The 23,464-nt window shown below is 47.8% G+C and overlaps 2 protein-coding genes across 2 annotated transcripts; both read left to right on the top strand.

The window, feature by feature from the left end:
• Positions 1–213: 213 nt before the first annotated feature.
• On the top strand, positions 214–1,273 carry LOC129374499 (cobalamin trafficking protein CblD-like). The gene has a single exon (XM_055052953.1). The coding sequence runs from the start codon at positions 357–359 to the stop codon at positions 1,149–1,151; it is 795 nt and encodes a 264-aa protein (XP_054908928.1). The 5' UTR covers positions 214–356; the 3' UTR covers positions 1,152–1,273.
• A 4,256-nt stretch (positions 1,274–5,529) lies between these two features.
• Positions 5,530–13,275, top strand: LOC129374571 (solute carrier family 40 member 1-like). The gene is given in 9 exon segments (XM_055053040.1): positions 5,530–5,837; positions 5,923–5,990; positions 6,515–6,674; positions 6,776–6,891; positions 8,608–8,734; positions 8,896–9,141; positions 9,604–10,239; positions 10,835–10,962; positions 10,964–13,275. Coding segments are annotated over 9 exon segments (1,701 nt in total). The 5' UTR covers positions 5,530–5,800; the 3' UTR covers positions 11,147–13,275.
• Positions 13,276–23,464: the final 10,189 nt, after the last annotated feature.

Consider the following 23,464-nt stretch of genomic DNA (forward strand, 5'->3'; position numbering starts at 1 on the left):
ACAGAGTTGAAGAAAGTCTGGCTTTTAAAACCGCTTTACAACTTCTCAAAGACCTTCTTCTGTTTTAAGAGAAACTGGACAAGTAATGCATGCCCATTGTTTTGTTATGGAGTATGGTTAAAATAAATGAAGAAAATGATAAACCCGGAGTTTATTCGCCACACCACCAGAGGGCGACAAAACCGTGTGAAAACAGCTGAAGTAAAGAAGCAGTAGGTGGGAAATGCGCATGTGCGCTAGAATATTTACACGGTCGGAGAGTTTACAAGGACACGACGAGTTTCCGTGTTTTAACTGAAACACTTTGAAAAAGCGGAGGAAAAGAGAGACTCGTCTGCGGTCAGAGGTTCGGTAAAATGTCCTGTTTGAGTCCGGTTCTGTCCGGCAGAACCAGGCTGGTCCGGTACCTGTCCGGGATCAATGTGTTGGTCCGCAGCCTGGCTGCCAGCAGACCGGCCTCTGCAGCTGCTGCCTGCTCCGTAAAGAACTATGAGCTGGTCCGAACCAGAACAGCTGGGTCCGACCAGAACCCAGCCGGTCCGGACCGTCACCTTTACCTGTGTGACCCAGGGGGCCTGCAGCGCCCCTTGGAGGAAGAAGGAGAGCACAGCAGGAGAAACGGGCTCTCGGGTTTCCAGGTAACTGATGAAGTTCTTCCCTCCGAACTTTCCGAACCTCCCGGTTCCGACTCCAGGGTGGAGTGTGCCATCCTGTCCTGCCCGGAAGCGTTAAGAATAGACTTCCTGTCCATGTTCCCGGAGGCTCCAGGGTCCGACCTGACGGTCATCACTGTGACCCAGAAGACCCGAAGCGACATGACGTCATGGAGTGACGCGGTGGAGCGCGAGCGGGAGGAGAAGCTGGAGACGTTCATCCACGGAGCGCTGGAGATCTGCGGGGCCCTGCGGGACGCCGGCTTCTGGGCCGACTTCATCGACCCGTCCTCCGGCCTGGCCTTCCTCGGCCCCTACACCAACAACTCGCTGTTTGAGACGGACGAGCGCTTCGCCCAGCTGGGCTTCCGTATCGAGGACCTGGGCTGCTGCCGGGCGCTGCGCCATCCCCTCTGGGGGACGCGCGTCTTTGTCGGGACGATTTTCACCAGCGCCCCGGCCGGAGCCTCCGTCCTGGAGAAGCTGCTGAGCATCTAAACACAGCAGGCAGAACAACTGATTGTGTCAACTTTCTCACTGCATGAACGTCCCAAATGTTGAAGAGGTTAAATAAAAATAGTTTTCATTCAGAGAAAAGTAAAGAAACTGTTAATTTTTGGAAAACATGGATGTCAAAATAATTCAATGAATGAATAGTTGCCTCGTGGCGGCTCTAGGGGGTGCTATAGCTGCGCTGGAAAATATCATTTTACTTCATATTCTTTAGTATATTATTTTCTTAGCAAAATGCAATCAAATACTGAGTAAAAGAATCTCATGTTTCAATATGAAATTAACTTTGATGACCATTTTCAATTCCGCAATACAACTGGAGCGAAAATGGATCATCTTCTACGAGCCATATTAAGGGGAAACTGAATTAAACAGGATAGGGTGCAATCACCAGTTTGACAGTATCTCAAGTATTAGGGCAAAAAACTGATAAATTCTTATATTGAGTTTCTCAGCCATATCGTCTACCTCTATATACTGGATTATACTTTTTAGAATAACAAACTATTTCAAATAGTTACACCACAAACTCTGCATATCAAAGTCTATTTTTCAGTTTGTTTCCCCTCTTGGGTTAAAATAACCATAACACTGATGTGATGTAAGCTAATTACAATGATGCTAATGAGCGTTAGCTCAGGAATGATGAAGCTTCTGGTGTTGATATGAGGGGCCCCAGATGAAAATCAGCTTAGGGCCCCAGAAAGATTTGGACCGGCCCTGGATGATTGGCCAGAAAACTAATCTGGAACCAAACATCTGGTTCATCCGGTATCGATCCGGACCGGCCGGTATCGATCCGGACCGGCTGGTATCGATCCGGACCGGCTGTCAGGTGTTTGCTGCTGTGTCGCTGTTAGACTCGCCGTCATGTTGGGAGGCGGTCTCAGACCTTTGATGTTTATTGTTGTGAAGCAGATCAAAGTCTTACAGACGCATCGCTGCAGTGTCAGAACCAGCAGATTGATGAACCTGCTCTGATAAAACGCTGTTAGCATTAGCTGTGAAAAGCTCAGCTCTCGTGAAGAACAGCTGAAAATCCTCCAGCGTCGCTGCTGAGCCGCAGCGGGTCAGTCATTCATATTTTTATCCATCCGGGATAAAATTAGCCCAGGTAAACACAGCTTGTTATGCAACAAAAGGAGGCAGACAAACCTGCTGCTGGAAATAACAGAGCAGCCGTTTGACCGCTGATGACAGCCAGCTGAGCCCGGCGGGCTGACACACCGACCCACTAATCTGGTTCCGCTCCAGCGGCTCTCTGCTCTGTTTGGGCCCTGTATTCATCACAAAGACTCACCTGAGCCCATTGTTACCGCTGCGGCCAAAATACCCGCTTATGCCAGTTCTGCATCCTCACGACATGAGACAGCAGCCAGAGAGGACAACACCAGCTTTTATTCTGAAAATCCGAATTAAGCGACCAGAATCAGCTCGGTTCGGTCCAGTAGAAACTCTAGAGCTAATCTGGCTTTCCAGATCTGAACTGGACGGCTCCTCTAAAATCAGGCAGATGCTTTTTGAATCCACTTTAATCCAAATTCTGTAGAAAGTACAGTTCAGTTGGTGTGAATGTTAACTGACCTCTGACCTCTGGTTCTCCCAACCAGTCTGGGTTCGGTTTGAATGCATATGTGAATGCCAAGCGGTCCAGAGACCAAACCAGGAAGTGGACTACAGCACAGGGAATTGTGCTAGCCTAGCGATAGCGGGAGAAATGGCAAAATATTTAGTCTTTAGCCAAAGACTAAATAGAAATATTTCTACTGATATTCAGAAATCCTGGAAATTTACCACCAGTGGCCACTTTATTAGGTACACAGTACTTTCTGTATGATTTGAGTCCAGGTTTCAGGTGTCGCTCTGCAGATCCATCCTGTCTGGACAGCCTGAGATGAACGGCAGCGATGTGAACCTCAGCCTGCTCACTCTCACTCTGCTCAAAGTTTACATCTCAACTTTCTGCATGTTTACTCAGTGAACCTGGAGCCTCTGACCCCCTCTGGCCCTTCAGGTCAGAACAGGTTCATCTGCGCCCTGAAGCACGTAGACGCACTTTTCAGTTCTTCATTGTTTCCTCTGCACCAAATGAAGATGTTTACAAAATCCAAGACATTAAATATTGAATGTTTACTCTTTTGGATGCGTGAAGTCAAACTGGACTCTTATCTTGCAGACAAAGCGATGGAATGTGACGCTCCGGCCCCTCCTTTGTTTGTTTCAGAGGGAGAAGTGAAACAAGCCAGAGAGCATTTTTGTTTCTTTCACAACACGCCGGGTCGGCCGCTGAATCTGGACAGATCATTCTGGAATCCTTCAGCTCTAGAACAACATCAGCTCAGAAACACAACGCTGCTGGGATTAGTGGCAATTATTCATCACTGCAGATCCAAAAACATCTCCATGAACAATAAAGCCCAGAGAAACCAGAGAGGCCTCCAGCTGATCGGATCCGCCTCACTGTTTGTTACCTGATGGAGCAGCAGCCTGTAATTACATCTCTGCTCTGTTGACAGCCGGAGAAATGCAAGTCATCCATGGAAACCTGAACGCTTTCAAATGACCAAATCCTTCTGCAGCTTCCTCACGAACAAAGCAGATCATTAAAAAAATATAGATTAGCTGGAACCTGTTAATGCAAAGTCATGTTAGTTTAATTTTATTACATTAATGGAACTGTACAGTGTAGGAATATAAATATGCAGAAACCAGAACAACAGGTAAAATTCATCTTTAAGAAAACAAAAAGCTCACAAAGTAATTCACAGGAGAGAACGCAAAGTTTTATTAAAAGACAAAAAAAATATTTACAGAACAAATAACTAAAAAAAAATCAAAGACAGAAATAATCTAAAGACTGGATGCCATTAACAATAAGCTGATGAAAACATTCTGACATTAAATAAATAAAATTCATTCTTTTATGGAATAAACTGATGTTTTTGGTAATATGAAACAATATTTTTAATTTATTGTAGTTATTATTTTTTAAATGTTTATATCCCAATTTTTATTGCTTTGAATCCAATTACTTGGTGTTTTAAATGATCCAAAAATCAAATCAAATAATTTTTCATCTTCTTTACAGAATGAGCCATTTGAAACATGGCGGCGCTGACGATGCAGAGCCGCGTTTCTCTAAACGTTTTCTAAACAAATGTTTACAGCAGAAGTTCAGTTTGAAACTTTTCTAGAGAAACTTTCCAGAAACTGGAAACAAAAAGACAATATTTCTCTAATTCACAGAAAAACTAAACTTTCCTCTGAGGGCCCTCAGATCTGGAAGCTCATTAATTGTTGCTCCATGTTGTCCTACTGACCTCTGACCTCCCTGGAGAACATCTAGTAGATTGTATATTAATGCTAATCTGTGATGCATGTTTTGAGCATTTTCATATTTTTAAATTTAGTTTTAAAACATTTTAAGAAAGTATTAAGATTAAATTTTTTGTTTTGTTTTTAGCTGAACATAAAATATGTTTAATCAAATTCTTAAATCAAAAATAGAATTTGATCATTTTCTCACAAGTTACCAAAACAGAAACCAGATCAAATGGATAAAAATCTGTCATTGCTGCAGCCTGAACTTTCTCACTTGCTGCAGCCGGACCGGAGGGCCCGACTTTCCAACTGCAGAGACGTTTCTGTCCTGGAATTCAGAAGTTATGACAAATGGAAACATGCAGTTCATTTTGGCCAAACTCTGTCAAGTCATTGTGTGTTCTGTTTTCCTGTTTCCAACTCAGCAGCACCAGCAGCAGGTGCTGCAGCACCAGCTGCTGCAGCACAGTCCTCCATGCTGACGCTGCAGTTCCAGAACCTCCCAGGAACCCGCAGCGTTGAGCCTGGCTGGTTCCTGAACACGACCAGGACTGTTGAGTTAACAAAGTTAGAATCTGATGCTATGAGTTGAATCTTTGCTTTTGTTTGAGCTCAGTTTGTTCAGAAAACACTGATTGTAAGCTTGGCTATTTGAACCCAAATTCAACCCAATTAATCAATTACATTTCTGCAGCAGGTCTGAATAGGACGAGGGCAGCCCAATCAAATCCTGCTTCAGGCCCCATTCAGCCTTCGTCCGGCCCTGGTCGCACAGATCCTCTTGGTAAAAACCGTTTTAGTGTTTGTGGACAGATTCGGACGTTTTGAGTCGTTTTCGCTGTTCGCTGTGAACATGTTGATGCTGGAGCCTCTCGACTGAAGAAAAGTCGCCAAACCGGAAAAGAAAAGAACTGAACCGGTTTTATTTAGTGACGGAGGTTCCGCCATCTTTAACCTCCAGTCGCCCCGCCCACTGTGCGCGTGCGCGGGCCGCGGCCCCATGCAAATGGTGACGTCACAGCGTGGGTATATGTAACGGCGGGACGTAAACAGAGGAGAGGAGAGCCGAGCAGCCACGGTCCGAACCGGACAGAGCCGCAGTCTGTTTGGGCCGAACCCGTCCGTCGCAACAGAACAACATTTCCTTCCAACTTCAGCTACAGTGTTAGCTAAGTTCGGAGGGGAGGAAAAGGAGGAACGCCGCGTTTTCTTTTGCTTTTTCATTTCTCCGCTTCTTGCTGCCGACGGTTGGAGCAGAAAGCGGCTGGACAAAGAACCGAACCTGAACCGAACCTGAAACCGCGAGAAGCAGGATGGACAACACTGCGAGCAAGAAGGAGACATGGAGCGGTGAGCTGCACGAGCAGCAACAACAACAACAACAACAACAACAATATATAACCATTATATATAACAATATATAATGTCTCCTCAGAGTCCATCAGACGGTTCTTCTCCTCAGCCCGGTTCCTCATCTATATGGGTCATGCTCTGTCTACATGGGTGAGTGCAGCTCAGATTTCACCTGGAATATCAGATGAAATCAGGTGATATTTCACCTGATATTTTACCTGCTGTCTCTGTGTTTGGGTTCTGAATCTGTCCAAAGAGAGAAAGTAAAAAATATAGTCTATTAATTGATTTAAAAGCAGAACAAATTTTCTTTTATTTTTAATAAACTGGTTATTGAAGTTTTTCCTGCTGGTTGTTTTGTTACAAAAACCTATTTAGCTGATTTTTTTACTTCTAGAGAATCTTGGATCCAAACAAAACATGAAAATCTTTGTTCTTCTGAGTCTCATTGGAAAAATAAAAGCATCACAGAACAAAACTGTGATTATTGTAGAAAAACAGTTTATATTTGCTAAGTTCTTTACATACTTTCATATCAATCTTCCTTTACAGAAACAGCCCTAAAAAATGATTTTAATGTTGAGTTTCCAGATATGTGAACATATTGAATGGAAATGGAAGTAATAAAAAGTGAGACGGAAAGTAGAAAAGTCTGGATGTGCGTCTGGCTGCAGGGTGACCGGATGTGGAACTTTGCGGTGGCCGTTTTCCTGGTGGAGCTGTACGGGAACAGCCTGCTGCTCACGGCCGTTTACGGCCTGGTGGTGGCCGGGTCCGTTCTGCTGCTGGGCGCCAACATCGGCAACTGGGTGGACAGGAACCCCCGGCTGAAAGGTGAGCGTCCGAACGCTCGGCGTGGATCCGGGTGGGTCAGCTGTGTTTGGGTCGCAGCGTTTTGCCCGGTCCGGTCTGACGTGGTCCCGGTGTTTCCACAGTGGCCCAGACGGCGCTGCTGGTCCAGAACAGTTGCGTCATCACGTGCGGCGTTCTGCTGATGCTGGTTTTCCACTTCAAGGCTCAGCTGGTGGAGCTCTACAACGGCTGGATCCTGGTGAGACCCACTGATCAATAAGCAATAGATCAATAAGCAATCGATCAGTTCATCACAGCATAAATTATAAACATATTTGCATGATTTACTGTTTTTCTCTTTCGAACACAAACTGGATGCTTCGGTCTCAGTTTTGTTTCCAGTGATTTCATAATTGATTAATTTGTCGTTTCTGTTGTTTTGTTTATTTATTAAAGAGTTTATTTATTGAAAATGGTCTCAAAACAATAACATAATTGTTTATTGCAACTAACTTTATCATGACGGGCCGAGTTAATGACTGCAAACCTAGAAACTAAACACAGCTGAAAAGTGCGGTGGGTGGCCTGGTGGCTTGGTTTGGAGCTGCAGGCCGACCCAGTGGGCCGACCTGGTGGGCCGACCTGCAGCTCCAAACCAAACCACCAGACCACCCGGGTCGGCCGAAGGCATTCTGTCTGCCTTGTGTGTGTGTGTGTGTGTGTGTGTGTGTGTGTGTGTGTGTGTGTGTGTGTGTGTGTGTTGCAGGCCACCCAGTCAGCATGTTGCTCATGTTGCTCATGTGACTGCAAACGGAGGAAAATCCGTCCCTGATCCGCCTGCTGACAGATTCCTGTTGCCATGCTGACTGCAGCAGCTGAGCCCTAAACTTTACAACATGTCAGTTTGAGTCGTTAAAACGCGTTTATGACGACCAGCTGACCTGCAGCGCTCCGTTTCTGCTACCTGCTAATTATTTACAGACAATTATAGATTTTTTCCCCCAAAAGCCAGAAATCGATTCTGGTCGGTTTGCATAAGAGCAGAACTCGACCTTTGACTTTAGTTTCTTTTTGTCAAAAATATTTGCTTTAACTCGCATAACTTCAGGGCCTGAACAAAAGTTTTCTTCAAAATACACAATAAAGGAGTGAAGATAATAACATTCAATTATTTTAACAAATTAAAAAGTTTCTGCAGTTCTTTTGTTTACAGTTTAAAAATCAACATTTTATTTCCAGACATTTAAATATTTACTCATATTCAAAGTTTAAGTAAATCCCAGCAAAGTGGGCGGAGCCAAGAGAGACAGGGGCGTGGCCAAATGGGCCAGAAAATAAAAATAATAAAATAAACTCTTAGTCTAAACTTTGTGGAAAAATGTGACTTCTTCTAATCTCTGATTGAGGAAATAAGATTTAACTGCTTATTCGCTTATAAATGTTAAAATCTGCACAGAAATATGAAGATAATCAAATATTTAGCAATGATTTCACTTTAAGTTTTATAAAAAGTGTATAAACTGGATTTCCACTTGATTTGCTTTTCTAAGTAACAAATTGTTTATTTTGTTATTTAAAAATGAGTTAAATTATTTATTTGCATTTTTAATGATTTTCTAATATTATATAAAAAGGTTTAAGAAGTGAAATAAAAAATGAGCAGAATGATTTTTTGATCTTAATAATTATCAGAATAATCTGTAAAATTGATGAATCATATTAAAATAGCGGCTGGTGGCGTTGTGTTCATGTGATCCTTTAAATATCCCACAATCCTTCACTGCATCACATGACCTGAAACACACAACCATGGAAACAAACATGTGTTTTGCTTACCAGACAATATTATAACGCAGAAGTTTATAGTTTTGTTGCTTTTAATGAATGTAGGAAAAATCAGCTTTGTCAGGATGGAACCTGCTGATGAGAAACAACCAGAGGTCAGAGGTTAAATCCTGCTGTGTTTCTCCTCCAGACCTTCTGCTACATCCTGGTCATCAGCATCGCCAACGTGGCCAACCTGGCCAGCACGGCCACCTCCATCACCATCCAGCGGGACTGGGTGGTGGTGGTGGCCGGCCAGGACAGCAGCAGCCTGGCCGGTGAGTTTCTGCTCGTATCTCTGAGCGTCAGACTTTGGACCGCCGCCGCCGCGCCGCCACTGACTCGCTCTCATTGCTTTATGTCCTCCTGATTGTTCTGAGCTGTTTAAGAGATCTGCCGCGGTGAACCCGCTGACCCCGTGGCGTTTCTCCTCCCGCAGACATGAACGCCACGGTGCGGATCATCGACCAGCTCACCAACATCCTGGCGCCCATGCTGGTGGGCCAGATCATGGCGTTCGGCTCGCACTTCGTGGGCTGCGGCTTCATCTCCGGCTGGAACCTGGCCTCCATGTGCGTGGAGTACGGCCTGCTGTGGAAGGTCTACCAGAAGACGCCAGCGCTCGCCCTGAAGGCCGGACACAAGGAGCAGCAGCACGAGCTCAAGCAGCTCGGCCCCCAGAAAGGTACCGGCGCCCTGACCTCTGACCCCAAACACACACAAACACACACACTGCCTGCTCGATGACTTCGTCCCGTTGCTGCAGTTTGATGTGGACAAAATGATTATGAGGAACAGAAAAAACACAAGAAAAAATATGCAAAACAGCCATAAAGAGAATAAAGTCTGAATATGAGGAAGTTGAACAGACTGAAGGAGGAATATTTTAAAACTTACACAAAATATAACTGGTGAAGTTATACTGGATAGATTTTTCTTTAATGTTTAACTTAATGATAAGGAAATATGTATCAGAATCAAATGATCTGATCTCCTGATTCTCATCTTTTTCTCATTTAACAACTTTTTTCTGTCGTTAAACGAGTTTTTTAAAATCACGACTTTATCTGGTGATTTAAACTTCTGATTCTCCGTCGTCTGTTTGAACTTTGAACCTGCTGATCCAAAGCTTCCTGTTTCCTGACAGACTGTGAGAACGGCCAGAGTCCTGAGGAATCGTCTCAGCCGCTGATGGACGGCTCGACGCCCGGCGCCGCGGACCCTGGCGAGGCGGCTGGCTGCTGCGGCGCGGCGAGCCGGCCGCTGCGGACCTTCAGGGCCGGCTGGGTGGCCTACTACAAGCAGGACATCTTCCTGGCCGGCATGTCGCTGGCCTTCCTCTACATGACGGTGCTGGGCTTCGACTGCATCACCACGGGCTTCGCCTACACGCAGGGCCTCAACGGCTCCATCCTCAGCCTGCTGATGGGCGCCTCCGCCATCTCCGGCATCTGTGGCACCGTGGCCTTCACCTGGATCCGCAAGAAGTGCGGCCTGATCCGGACGGGCTTCATCTCCGGCACGGCGCAGCTCTGCTGCCTCCTGCTGTGCGTCTTCTCCGTCTTCGCCCCCGGCAGCCCCTTCGACCTGAGCGTGTCGCCCTTCCAGGACCTGTACGCCCACCTGATGGGGCAGCAGAGCCTGCCGGAGGCGGAGCACAGCCTGGGCGCCGCCTTCAGCACCAACGCCACCACGCCGCCGCCGCCGGCCCACGAGCCGCCGCCGCTGCAATCCTACATGTCCGTCAGCCTGCTGTTCGCTGGCGTCATCGCCGCCAGAATGGGTGAGCAGATCCCCGTTCCCCGAACCGCCGTTCCCTTTCTTCACTCTCTCCCTCTAAGCTGCCAGTCTTTCTTTAATCTCTGCTAACCCAACCAACGACCTTTGACCCTGTTCTCAGTGGGTTCTGGTGAAAAAATACTTTCTTATTTAAGACTAAGAAAAATCCTTTAATTACAAGATTAAAGTTGTAATAAATATACAAAAAAATAATAATAATGAAATCAGAATAAGAAATCATAAGAAAAGTCAAAATTTTTAAATTGTAATAATACAACATTTATTTGATAATATTTTAATAAGTTAGTCATAATATTACCAGAATAAAGTTGTAACAATTCTAGATGATGTGGAGATTCTAAATCAAATCAATCATAGATTAATAATCCGGCTGATTTTCCTGGTAATCTGATTGGCTTCAGTTTGCTGCGTCAGCGTGTTTCCTTCTTCTCACCTGATAAAGTGAGCGGCGGCGTGGCGGCGGCGTATCTCCTCCAGATGACGAGTCATATTTGCAACCTTTGAAGCCAATAATGTTCCATTATGAGCCTCTGCGGCTTTAACTGCTGCTAACCGCCGGTTCCTCCGCTGCCCTGCAGGTCTGTGGTCCTTTGACCTCACCGTGACCCAGCTCATCCAGGAGAACGTGATCGAGTCGGAGCGCGGGGTGATCAACGGCGTCCAGAACTCCATGAACTACCTCCTCGACCTGCTGCACTTCATCATGGGTGATCCTGGCGCCCAACCCCGAGGCCTTCGGCCTGCTCGTCATCATCTCCGTGTCCTTCGTGGCCATGGGTCACGCCATGTACTTCCGCTTCGCCTTCAAGAGCCTGGGCAGCCGCCTCTTCCTGTGCTGCTCGCCGGAGCAGAAGGCGGAGACGGAGGCCTCGCCCCCCACCACCGTGTAGAGCCGCCATTACAGAGACTCTGTCCCAGCCGGACCGCCCTGCCTCTCATTCACCCAACTAACACCAACGCTTGTAGCTGTTAGCATCCTGATTGTAGCTGTTAGCATCCTGAGAGTAGCTGTTAGCATCTTGATGGACGGGTTAGCGTCACAGTAAACTAGCTTGTAGCTTTCGCTAAGACGGGGTTTATTAACACGTAGTTTAGTCGAGGCTCCTCCTCCATCAGACCCGAGGTACGACGTCCTCCGTTGGCCGGCCGTATGCGGCGGCGGGCGGTCAGGGAAGCGGGCGATGGGTTGCGGGTTGAAGGCCTCCTGCCTCCTACTTAACCAAACTCACTGGCCTCTTAAAGGGTCCGACTATATTTATTCACCAACTTTATTAGCAGTATTGTGTTTTTCTTGTGCCAAACAAGAAGTCTCGCATCGCAATAATGGCTCTGAGTTACCAAAGTCTCTGGTGAAAAAGGAAGTGAGGGAAGCCAGGTCTCTGCAGTACGTCTCCGCGCCTGCAGGTGGCAGCACCGCAGGCAGGCTGAGTTCTTTCTCCCAGTACTAGAGAAGAAAATCGTCCTTTCATGTAGTTTGCGATAATGTTTCAGTTCTACAGTGATTTCTGATCTGATTGTTGTTACTCAGGCACTTTATGTGATTGACGTCTGTCATTCCACTGATCTTTGGGCACTCGTTCAGTTTCTTAGTTTATTTTAGCACAGCATTGAAGCCCCGCCCACTAACCGCGGTCCGCCTCAGTCACGGGTCGCCTGCGGCGGACGACAACAAAGGCACATATTCTAAACTCTTAGCAGCCAGGAGAAACTGCCAGTTCCTCAAACTGACCAGCCGTCGCTTCCTGTCCTGCCCTGACGCGTCATGCAGGTTCTTTGTTCCTCGTTTTTATTAACCTGGTCTTCAGAGAAGACTCAACAGTTTTCTTTCTTTCGCTGCTGATCATTTGCTGCAGTTCAGTTTTCCTTCAGCTCAGGCTTCGTCATTCAGGCGGCGGCGAAACACAGCCAGCCTCTGGACGCCGCCGCCGTCCTGCTCTGATGACCTCAGCCTCAGGTCAGGTTTCCTTCATTAGGGTCAAATAAAGGCCACTGGATTCAATAACAGCTTTACAAAAGATCCTCCTGCAGATGAACAGAAGAAAATTCAACCTGAATGATTTAACTTCTAATCCTGAGGTAAATTCAGGCAAAGTCCAAAAAACCCGAAAGCTTCAGAAAGCCTGAAGAACCGCTGATCATTTCACATCCAGACTGACTTGTTACATGTTAGATGGTCTTGAGTAAAATTCTGCAGACCTTCTGCAGGTTTTTGTCTTTTCTTTGGACCTTGGCTGCAGTTTCATTCGAGCACGAAGCCGACTTTAACATTGTGGCCCAACAGAACCTGAAAAATGTTCTTACTGGGACTTTATTTGAGTTCTGGCTGAAAATAAATAAAACGGCAAAGAAAGTCCAATGAAAACTCCTGAAAGTCTTTAGAACTATCAGTGAGGTTAAGTCAGAATTTGTGGCAGAATCAGAACTTTTTCCAGTTAAATCTGTCAGAATAATCCAGATTATTGTGGTTTTGGGTCGATATAAGCTACAGAGCAAATCAAGACGAATGAATCTTTAACCCCAAAGGTCTGAACCGTTCTCTTTATCTCATGAATAAAACTTTATAGCTTTATCCGCTTCTGTCTGAACGCCTTACTGGAAACCTGCCGACTGCAACGCACACGGAACCGAACCGGGTCATCAGAACCGAACCGGGTCATCAGAACCGGCCCGGAGCAGAACCCAGGGAGTTCTGTTCAGGAATATCACTCACTAACTCCACGTTAACATCTGGTCTGAGTCGACTTTAGCTCAGAGGACAGAAACAAATATGAACCGTTTGTTTTTTAACTGTTTTTATATCTTGTTGTTTCTGTGCTAATTTGTGCTTTTATTGCATTTCATTTGAAAACACCTGTGCTAATCTCCTTTACTTTAATGTGTGTGTGTGTGTGTGTTGTATATAAACATACAGTATTGTAGTTTTCTAGTTAAGAGTGTGGAATCATAAAGGAATCAGGTTTGTGTAAAAATCACTCCAGTAGATGAAAAGATTCAGAAATAAAGAACTGGATGAAACCAGGCTGTGTGTCGAGTCTTCAGTGTGTGTGTGTGTGTGAGAGAGAGCTCTCTCTGTGTGTGTCAGTGTGTGTGAGCTCTGTGTGTGTGTGTGTGTGAAGCCGCCCTGTAACCAGAGCGGACAGAAGCACTGACCCGGATTCGCTCGGTGACGGATTCGAGTTCAGCAGGAACCACCTGCAGCTCGGAGCGTCTAAAATAACGACTTTCATGAACGCAAACTCGTTACAGAGAAGCCAAGAAAACGCTGAGTCACAACGATAAATTTAACTGGACGATAAATTGTGCCAGAAGTTATTGTGATAAACGATAATATTGTTGTTTTGAGGCCATTTTAAACGATAACGACAAAAGAATACAAGAACACAAAAAGCAAAAATTTGAAATTGTGATGAACTTTTGACTGGAACTGAGAGACATTTTAAATCCCAAAGATACAAAACAACACACTGTCCTTCAAAAGAGGAGCCGGCTGAAACCGAACTGAAAACTTTATCATCCAGTTTTTGGTGGAAAGAGAAAAACAATAAATCATCGATTTATAATAATCAAAATTATTGAGCTTGTTTTTATTTCTCGTGTGATTAATTGATTATTGTGTCAGGCCTTGTTGCCACTGTGGGCAATGCTAACTAAAACATAAGCAGCGCTAAAGCTGTCATCACTTTAGAAACTAATCACAAACTAAATATGTAGTTTGCTAACTTGCTGCCTAAATATTATGCTAATCAATATTTATTTAACAAGCTAAATATTTAGATTGCTAATGATATCAAACTGCATATTTAGCTTGATAAACTAAATATCCTTGCTAATTAAATATAAAGTTTTAAACAGACATTTATAAATGAATGATTAACCACAGTCCTCACTGGCTCACCTTTTTCCCATAATGCATCCTGCTGCCAGGTGTTGCTTTCTGAGAAGGAGCAGATGGATCCAACCATCCAGGTAAAGGGGACTCAAACATAAATGCATGCCACACTTTTCAGATATTATTTGTGAAAATAAACGTTGAAACAAATCGATCGCTGCATCTGTTACATCCTCTGCAGTTTTTCTCCCGGCAGATAAAAACTGGACGCGGTTTTTCACGCCATCCTCAGTCCAGCTGCCATCTTGATTCTCTGCCGTTCTCCAGTGTTTTTCTGATCTGTGATGACCTTTGACCTGCTAACTAAGGGGCTGTGGAGCTGCACCGTCATGCCGTTAGGTTCTGCAGAAACCAGCAGAACTGGGATGAAATGACTTGATGGTGCTGATGGCGGTGAAAGTCCAGCAAACAGGAAGTGGGACTGGAGGGAAGTTCCTGTTTATGAAAATCATTTCTGAAAATATGAGCGGTCAGCTCACTAACATCTGACACGTCATCAGGTGATGGTTTGGACCACAGCCTCCATCAGAACCAGTCAGCCTCGATAAGGCCGCCGATAGCAGGTCAGGCTGGAGCGGGTACGACCCTGAGTTCAAAGGTCAGCCGTTAGACGGCGTGAAGATGTAGACCAAAGTTCATCAGACAGTGGAGAGAGCAGCAGAATGTGACGCTTTAAACGCTTTTTAAAACATTTCCCAAAATCGTGTCCAAAAAATATCAGATTGTTTTCTCAGTTTCCTGCAGAAAAGATGGCCGCCGCCGGGTCTGGACCAGGTCACCGGACCAGAACCAGCCCACCGGATCAGAACCAGCCCACCAGACCAGAACCAGGCCGCCGGACCAGAACCAGGCCGCCGGCCAGAACCAGGCCAAGGAGGCTGATGAAAACCATCTGGCTGCAGAATCGTCTCATCAATGTGCAATCGCTCAGACGCTCTGAAGCGACGGCGTGTAAAAAAAACAAAACAGTGAATTTCAGCCAAAAACTAAAATTTTTAAATTGGTCTGACAAATTTTAAAGAAACAAACTCAAATTCCTGAGGAAAACCCTGAAATGTTAGAATAATCAAATAATTTCTAGAGAAAACCTGAGATGCAAACATGATGAAACTCTTGGCCTGGCTCTGATCCGGTAGCCTGGTTCTGGTCCAGTGGCCTGGTTCTGATCCGGTAGCCTGGTTCTGGTCCGGTGGCCCTGGTTCTGATCTGGTGGCCTAGTTCTGGTCCGGTAGCCTGGTTCTGGTCCGGTAGCCTGGTTCTGATCTGGTGGCCTGGTTCTGGTCCGGTGGCCTGGTTCTGATCTGGTGGCCTGGTTCTGGTCCGGTAGCCTGGTTCTGGTCCGGTGGCCTGGTTCTGATCCGGTGGCCTGGTTCTGATCCGGTAGCCTGGTTCTGGTCCGGTAGCCTGGTTCTGGTCCGGTAGCCTGGTTCTGATCTGGTGGCCTGGTTCTGATCCGGTAGCCTGGTTCTGATCCGGTAGCCTGGTTCTGGTCCGGTAGCCTGGTTCTGATCCGGTAGCCTGGTTCTGGTCCGGTGGCCTGGTTCTGATCCGGTGGCCTGGTTCTGATCCGGTGGCCTGGTTCTGATCCGGTAGCCTGGTTCTGATCCGGTAGCCTGGTTCTGATCCGGTAGCCTGGTTCTGGTCCGGTGGCCTGGTTCTGATCTGGTGGCCTGGTTCTGATCTGGTGGCCTGGTTCTGATCCGGTAGCCTGGTTCTGATCCGGTGGCCTGGTTCTGATCTGGTGCCTGGTTCTGATCTGGTGGCCTGGTTCTGATCCGGTAGCCTGGTTCTGATCCGGTAGCCTGGTTCTGATCCGGTAGCCTGGTTCTGGTCCGGTGGCCTGGTTCTGATCTGGTGGCCTGGTTCTGGTCGGTAGCCTGGTTCTGATCCGGTAGCCTGGTTCTGGTCCGGTAGCCTGGTTCTGATCCAGTAGCCTGGTTCTGGTCCGGTAGCCTGGTTTCTGATCTGGTGGCCTGGTTCTGATCTGGTGGCCTGGTTCTGATCTGGTGGCCTGGTTCTGATCCGGTAGCCTGGTTCTGATCCGGTAGCCTGGTTCTGATCCGGTAGCCTGGTTCTGGTCCGGTGGCCTGGTTTCTGATGGTGGCCTGGTTCTGATCCGGTAGCCTGGTTCTGATCCGGTGGCCTGGTTCTGATCTGGTGGCCGGGTTCTGATCTGGTGGCCTGGTTCTGATCCGGTGGCCTGGTTCTGATCTGGTAGCCTGGTTCTGATCCGGTAGCCTGGTTCTGATCTGGTGGCCTGGTTCTGATCCGGTGGCCTGGTTCTGATCCGGTGGCCTGGTTCTGGTCCAGTGGCCTGGTTCTGGTCCGGTAGCCTGGTTCTGGTCCGGTGGCCTGGTTCTGATCTGGTGGCCTGGTTCTGGTCCGGTAGCCTGGTTCTGGTCCGGTAGCCTGGTTCTGATCTGGTGGCCTGGTTCTGGTCCGGTGGCCTGGTTCTGATCTGGTGGCCTGGTTCTGGTCCGGTAGCCTGGTTCTGGTCGGTGGCCTGGTTCTGATCCGGTAGCCTGGTTCTGATCCGGTAGCCTGGTTCTGATCCGGTAGCCTGGTTCTGGTCCGGTAGCCTGGTTCTGATCTGGTGGCCTGGTTCTGATCCGGTAGCCTGGTTCTGATCCGGTAGCCTGGTTCTGGTCCGGTAGCCTGGTTCTGATCCGGTAGCCTGGTTCTGGTCCGGTGGCCTGGTTCTGATCCGGTGGCCTGGTTCTGATCCGGTGGCCTGGTTCTGATCCGGTAGCCTGGTTCTGATCCGGTAGCCTGGTTCTGATCCGGTAGCCTGGTTCTGGTCCGGTGGCCTGGTTCTGATCTGGTGGCCTGGTTCTGATCTGGTGGCCTGGTTCTGATCCGGTAGCCTGGTTCTGATCCGGTGGCCTGGTTCTGATCTGGTGGCCTGGTTCTGGTCCGGTAGCCTGGTTCTGGTCCGGTAGCCTGGTTCTGATCCGGTGGCCTGGTTCTGATCTGGTGGCCTGGTTCTGATCTGGTGGCCTGGTTCTGATCTGGTGGCCCTGGTTCTGATCCGGTAGCCTGGTTCTGATCCGGTAGCCTGGTTCTGATCCGGTAGCCTGGTTCTGATCCGGTAGCCTGGTTCTGGTCCGGTGGCCTGGTTCTGATCTGGTGGCCTGGTTCTGGTCGGTAGCCTGGTTCTGATCCGGTAGCCTGGTTCTGGTCCGGTAGCCTGGTTCTGATCTGGTGGCCTGGTTCTGATCTGGTGGCCTGGTTCTGATCTGGTGGCCTGGTTCTGATCCGGTAGCCTGGTTCTGATCCGGTAGCCTGGTTCTGATCCGGTAGCCTGGTTCTGGTCCGGTGGCCTGGTTCTGATCTGGTGGCCTGGTTCTGGTCCGGTAGCCTGGTTCTGGTCCGGTAGCCTGGTTCTGGTCCGGTAGCCTGGTTCTGATCTGGTGGCCTGGTTTGATCCGGTGGCCTGGTTCTGATCTGGTAGCCTGGTTCTGATCCGGTAGCCTGGTTCTGATCTGGTGGCCTGGTTCTGATCCGGTGGCCTGGTTCTGATCCGGTGGCCTGGTTCTGATCCGGTAGCCTGGTTCTGATCCGGTAGCCTGGTTCTGATCCGGTAGCCTGGTTCTGATCCGGTAGCCTGGTTCTGATCTGGTAGCCTGGTTCTGGTCCGGTGGCCTGGTTCTGATCTGGTAGCCTGGTTCTGGTCCGGTAGCCTGGTTCTGGTCCGGTAGCCTGGTTCTGATCTGGTGGCCTGGTTCTGGTCCGGTAGTCTGGTTCTGATCCGGTAGCCTGGTTCTGGTCCGGTAGCCTGGTTCTGGTCCGGTGGCCTGGTTCTGGTCCGGTAGCCTGGTTCTGGTCCGGTGGCCTGGTTCTGATCTGGTAGCCTGGTTCTGGTCCGGTGGCCTGGTTCTGATCTGGTGGCCTGGTTCTGGTCCGGTAGCCTGGTTCTGGTCCGGTAGCCTGGTTCTGGTCCGGTGGCCTGGTTCTGATCTGGTGGCCTGGTTCTGGTCCGGTAGCCTGGTTCTGGTCCGGTGGCCTGGTTCTGATCTGGTGGCCTGGTTCTGGTCCGGTAGCCTGGTTCTGGTCCGGTAGCCTGGTTCTGATCTGGTGGCCTGGTTCTGATCCGGTAGCCTGGTTCTGATCCGGTAGCCTGGTTCTGATCCGGTGGCCTGGTTCTGATCCGGTGGCCTGGTTCTGATCCGGTAGCCTGGTTCTGATCTGGTAGCCTGGTTCTGATCTGGTGGCCTGGTTCTGATCCGGTGGCCTGGTTCTGGTCCGGTGGCCTGGTTCTGGTCCGGTAGCCTGGTTCTGATCTGGTAGCCTGGTTCTGATCCGGTGGCCTGGTTCTGGTCCGGTAGCCTGGTTCTGGTCCAGTGGCCTGGTTCTGATCTGGTGGCCTGGTTCTGATCTGGTGGCCTGGTTCTGGTCCGGTAGCCTGGTTCTGATCGGTAGCCTGGTTCTGATCTGGTGGCCTGGTTCTGGTCCGGTAGCCTGGTTCTGATCAGGTGGCCTGGTTCTGGTCCGGTGGCCTGGTTCTGATCTGGTAGCCTGGTTCTGATCTGGTGGCCTGGTTCTGGTCCGGTAGCCTGGTTCTGATCAGGTGGCCTGGTTCTGGTCCGGTGGCCTGGTTCTGATCTGGTGGCCTGGTTCTGGTCCGGTAGCCTGGTTTGATCTGGTAGCCTGGTTCTGATCCGGTAGCCTGGTTCTGATCTGGTAGCCTGGTTCTGATCCGGTAGCCTGGTTCTGATCTGGTAGCCTGGTTCTGATCTGGTGGCCTGGTTCTGGTCCGGTAGCCTGGTTCTGATCAGGTGGCCTGGTTCTGGTCCGGTGGCCTGGTTCTGATCTGGTGGCCTGGTTCTGGTCCGGTAGCCTGGTTCTGATCTGGTAGCCTGGTTCTGATCCGGTAGCCTGGTTCTGATCTGGTAGCCTGGTTCTGATCTGGTAGCCTGGTTCTGATCCGGTAGCCTGGTTCTGGTCCGGTAGCCTGGTTCTGGTCCGGTAGTCTGGTTCTGATCCGGTAGCCTGGTTCTGGTCCGGTAGCCTGGTTCTGGTCCGGTGGCCTGGTTCTGATCTGGTGGCCTGGTTCTGGTCCGGTGGCCTGGTTCTGGTCCGGTGGCCTGGTTCTGATCTGGTGGCCTGGTTCTGGTCCAGTAGCCTGGTTCTGGTCCGGTAGCCTGGTTCTGGTCCGGTGGCCTGGTTCTGATCTGGTGGCCTGGTTCTGAGTTGAATCATGGATCCTCTCATTCTCAGAACGTCTTGAACCAAACCGGCAGCATCGGTCCTGCGTGGCAGCAGGTTGCTATGGTTACCGGGGGATCCTGCAGGGCGACCCGGACCAGAACCGGACCAGAACCGGACCAGAACCCGGTTCGATGACGAACCGAACTGAAGGCAGGAAGTGAAAAAGGAAACTGATCTGATGGGAAAATGTCTGATCAGGATCTGTAAACCCAGCTGGGCCCAAACGAGTTCCTGGTTCTGCTGAGGAACTAAATCATCAGATGAGTTGAGCAGGAAGGAAGGGCGGCCATTTTAAAGCTACACTGTAAAAAATGAACAGCAATCTTTTGGATTATTTAGCCTCAGATATTAATATTCCAAATGTTATTAACACGGTAATAAACCATGGAAGAGTTTCAAGCTCTTAATGATCCAGCAGAATATTTTAGTATTTTGCTAACATGCTAATGTAAATATTTAGGTTGTCAGCTACAAAAAAATACTAAACAAGCTAAATTTTTAGTTTCAGGCTAAATTCAAATTCAGTTCAAAAATACTTTATGAATCTCAAAGGGAAATGAAATAGCAGCTCATCAAAATGCTTCACAGCCATTGATGCTGATGATCTCCTGTAGCAGTCTGTACTGCAGCGCACCAGAAAAAGCCTCTGACTGAAGACGACGGTCCAGATCGGCCACAATCTAGATTTTATAAAGAATCCTTTTTGCATCATCATCTCCAGAGGTTCCACAGTCAGAACCAGAACAGAACCAGAGCAGAACCGGAACCAGCCTTCCTACTCATGCTGTTGGTTCTGCTGCTCCAACAGACGATCCAAACCAACCCAGTCCACTTGTCACGGCGACAGCACGTGCTTATGTTCCTCACTACCTTCATAGGGTGTGACCTTTGACCCTGTTCCTCTTGTAGTCAACAATCATCTCCTTTGTTCAGTTAGCAATGTTAGCCAGTTAGCATGCTGAGATCAATGAAGCTAAACAGTTAGCAAGCTAACACCAGCTGCACCGATTGCCGAAATGTTAAAATACTAAACCTGCAGATTCCCATGTTTCCTGAATGTTTCACAATAAAACAAGTTGTTGAGTCCATCATCCAACCATCCATCCATCATCCAACCATCATCTAACCATCATCCAACCATCAACCATCATCCAACCATTCATCCGTCATCCATTCGTCATCCGTCCATCATCCATCCATCATCCAACCATCATCCAACCATCCATCCATCATCCAACCATCATCCATCCATCCATCATCCATCCAACCATCATCCATCGATCCATCCATCATCCAACCATCCATCCATCATCCAACCATCATCTAACCATCATCCAACCATCAACCATCATCCAACCATTCATCCGTCATCCATTCGTCATCCGTCCATCATCCATCCATCCTACCATCCATCCATCCATCATCCAACCATCATCCATCCATCATCCAACCATCATCCATCCATCCATCATCCATCCAACCATCATCCATCCATCCATCAATCATCCAACCATCCATCCATCATCCAACCATCCATCCATCATCCAACCATCCATCCAACATCCATCCATCAATCATCCATCCATCCATCATCCAACCATCATCCATCCGTCATCCAACCATCATCCAACCATCAACCAACCATCATCCAACCATCCATCCGTCATCCAACCATCATCTAACCATCATCCATCCGTCATCCAACCATCATCCAACCATCAACCAACCATCATCCAACCATCATCCAACCATCATCCATCATCCAACCATCCAACCATCATCCATCCATCATCCAACCATCAACCATCATCCAACCATCATCTAACCATCATCCATCCGTCATCCAACCATCATCCAACCATCATCCATCCATCATCCAACCATCATCCATCCGTCATCCAACCATCATCCAACCATCCATCCGTCATCCAACCATCATCTAACCATCATCCATCCATCATCCATCCGTCATCCAACCATCATCCATCCATCATCCAACCATCATCTAACCATCATCCATCCATCATCCATCCGTCATCCAACCATCATCCAACCATCATCCATCCGTCATCCAACCATCATCCAACCATCATCCAACCATTCATCCGTCATCCAACCATCATCTAACCATCATCCATCCATCATCCATCCGTCATCCAACCATCATCCATCCATCATCCAACCATCATCTAACCATCATCCATCCATCATCCATCCGTCATCCAACCATCATCCAACCATCATCCATCCGTCATCCAACCATCATCCAACCATCATCCAACCATTCATCCGTCATCCAACCATCATCCAACCATCATCCATCCATCATCCATCCGTCATCCAACCATCATCCATCCATCATCCAACCATCATCTAACCATCATCCATCCATCATCCATCCGTCATCCAACCATCATCCAACCATCATCCATCCGTCATCCAACCATCATCCAACCATCATCCATCCGTCATCCAACCATCATCCAACCATCATCCATCCATCATCCATCCGTCATCCATCCATCATCCTACCATCCATCCATCCATCATCCTACCATCATCCATCCATCATCCAACCATCATCCATCGATCCATCATCCATCCAACCATCATCCATCAATCCATCAATCATCCAACCATCCATCCATCATCCAACCATCCATCCATCATCCAACCATCCATCCAACATCCATCCATCAATCATCCATCCATCCATCATCCAACCATCATCCATCCGTCATCCAACCATCATCCAACCATCAACCAACCATCATCCAACCATCCATCCGTCATCCAACCATCATCCAACCATCATCCATCCGTCATCCAACCATCATCCAACCATCAACCAACCATCATCCAACCATCATCCAACCATCATCCATCCGTCATCCAACCATCCAACCATCATCCAACCATCATCCATCCATCATCCAACCATCAACCATCATCCAACCATCCAACCATCATCCATCCATCATCCATCCGTCATCCAACCATCATCCAACCATCATCCATCCATCATCCAACCATCATCCATCCGTCATCCAACCATCATCCAACCATCAACCAACCATCATCCAACCATCCATCCATCATCCAACCATCATCTAACCATCATCCATCCATCATCCATCCGTCATCCAACCATCATCCATCCATCATCCAACCATCATCTAACCATCATCCATCCATCATCCATCCGTCATCCAACCATCATCCAACCATCATCCATCCGTCATCCAACCATCATCCAACCATCATCCAACCATTCATCCGTCATCCAACCATCATCCAACCATCATCCATCCATCATCCATCCGTCATCCAACCATCATCCATCCATCATCCAACCATCATCTAACCATCATCCATCCATCATCCATCCGTCATCCAACCATCATCCAACCATCATCCATCCGTCATCCAACCATCATCCAACCATCATCCATCCGTCATCCAACCATCATCCAACCATCATCCATCCGTCATCCAACCATCATCCAACCATTCATCCGTCATCCATTCGTCATCCGTCCATCATCCATCCAACCATCATCCATCGATCCATCCGTCATCCAACCATCCATCCATCATCCATCCGTCATCCAACCATCATCCATCCATCATCCATCCAACCATCATCCATCGATCCATCCGTCATCCATCCATCCATCCATCCATCCATCCATCCATCCATCCATCCGTCCATCATCCATCCGTCATCCAACCATCCAGACTGAATATTTATTTTTGGAAACTAAACTGACAAACCAAAAAAGCTATTTTTGGTAATTTACTGTTTACATTTGCATGTTAGGAAACAAAAATAAATGTTAATTCAATATTTAGTAAATCAAAGTTATAAGGCTAAATATGCAAAATATTAGAAACTAAATATTTATCCAACTTGCTTATTATATCGTCAACTAAATATGTAACCAACTCAATAATTAATAGGCTGAATATTTAAATTCAGGCTAAAAAATAAGAATTTTAACAGAAAATTAAATATTTAGCTCACTAAATCGTTGATAACCTGATTTCTGATGAGGAAGACAATGGAGTCTTCATCACAACATTATTTAACAGGAAGTGGGGAAAGCCAGAT

Source organism: Poeciliopsis prolifica, unplaced genomic scaffold, assembly GCF_027474105.1.
Source record: "Poeciliopsis prolifica strain line A6 unplaced genomic scaffold, Auburn_PproV2 SCAFFOLD036, whole genome shotgun sequence".
In the NCBI taxonomy this organism is placed as follows: Eukaryota; Metazoa; Chordata; class Actinopteri; order Cyprinodontiformes; family Poeciliidae; genus Poeciliopsis; species Poeciliopsis prolifica.

What these genes read in the sequence shown, in the direction of transcription:
- LOC129374499 (XM_055052953.1), top strand. Translation starts at nt 357, where the DNA reads ATGTCCTGTTTGAGTCCGGTTCTGTCCGGCAGAACCAGGCTGGTCCGG.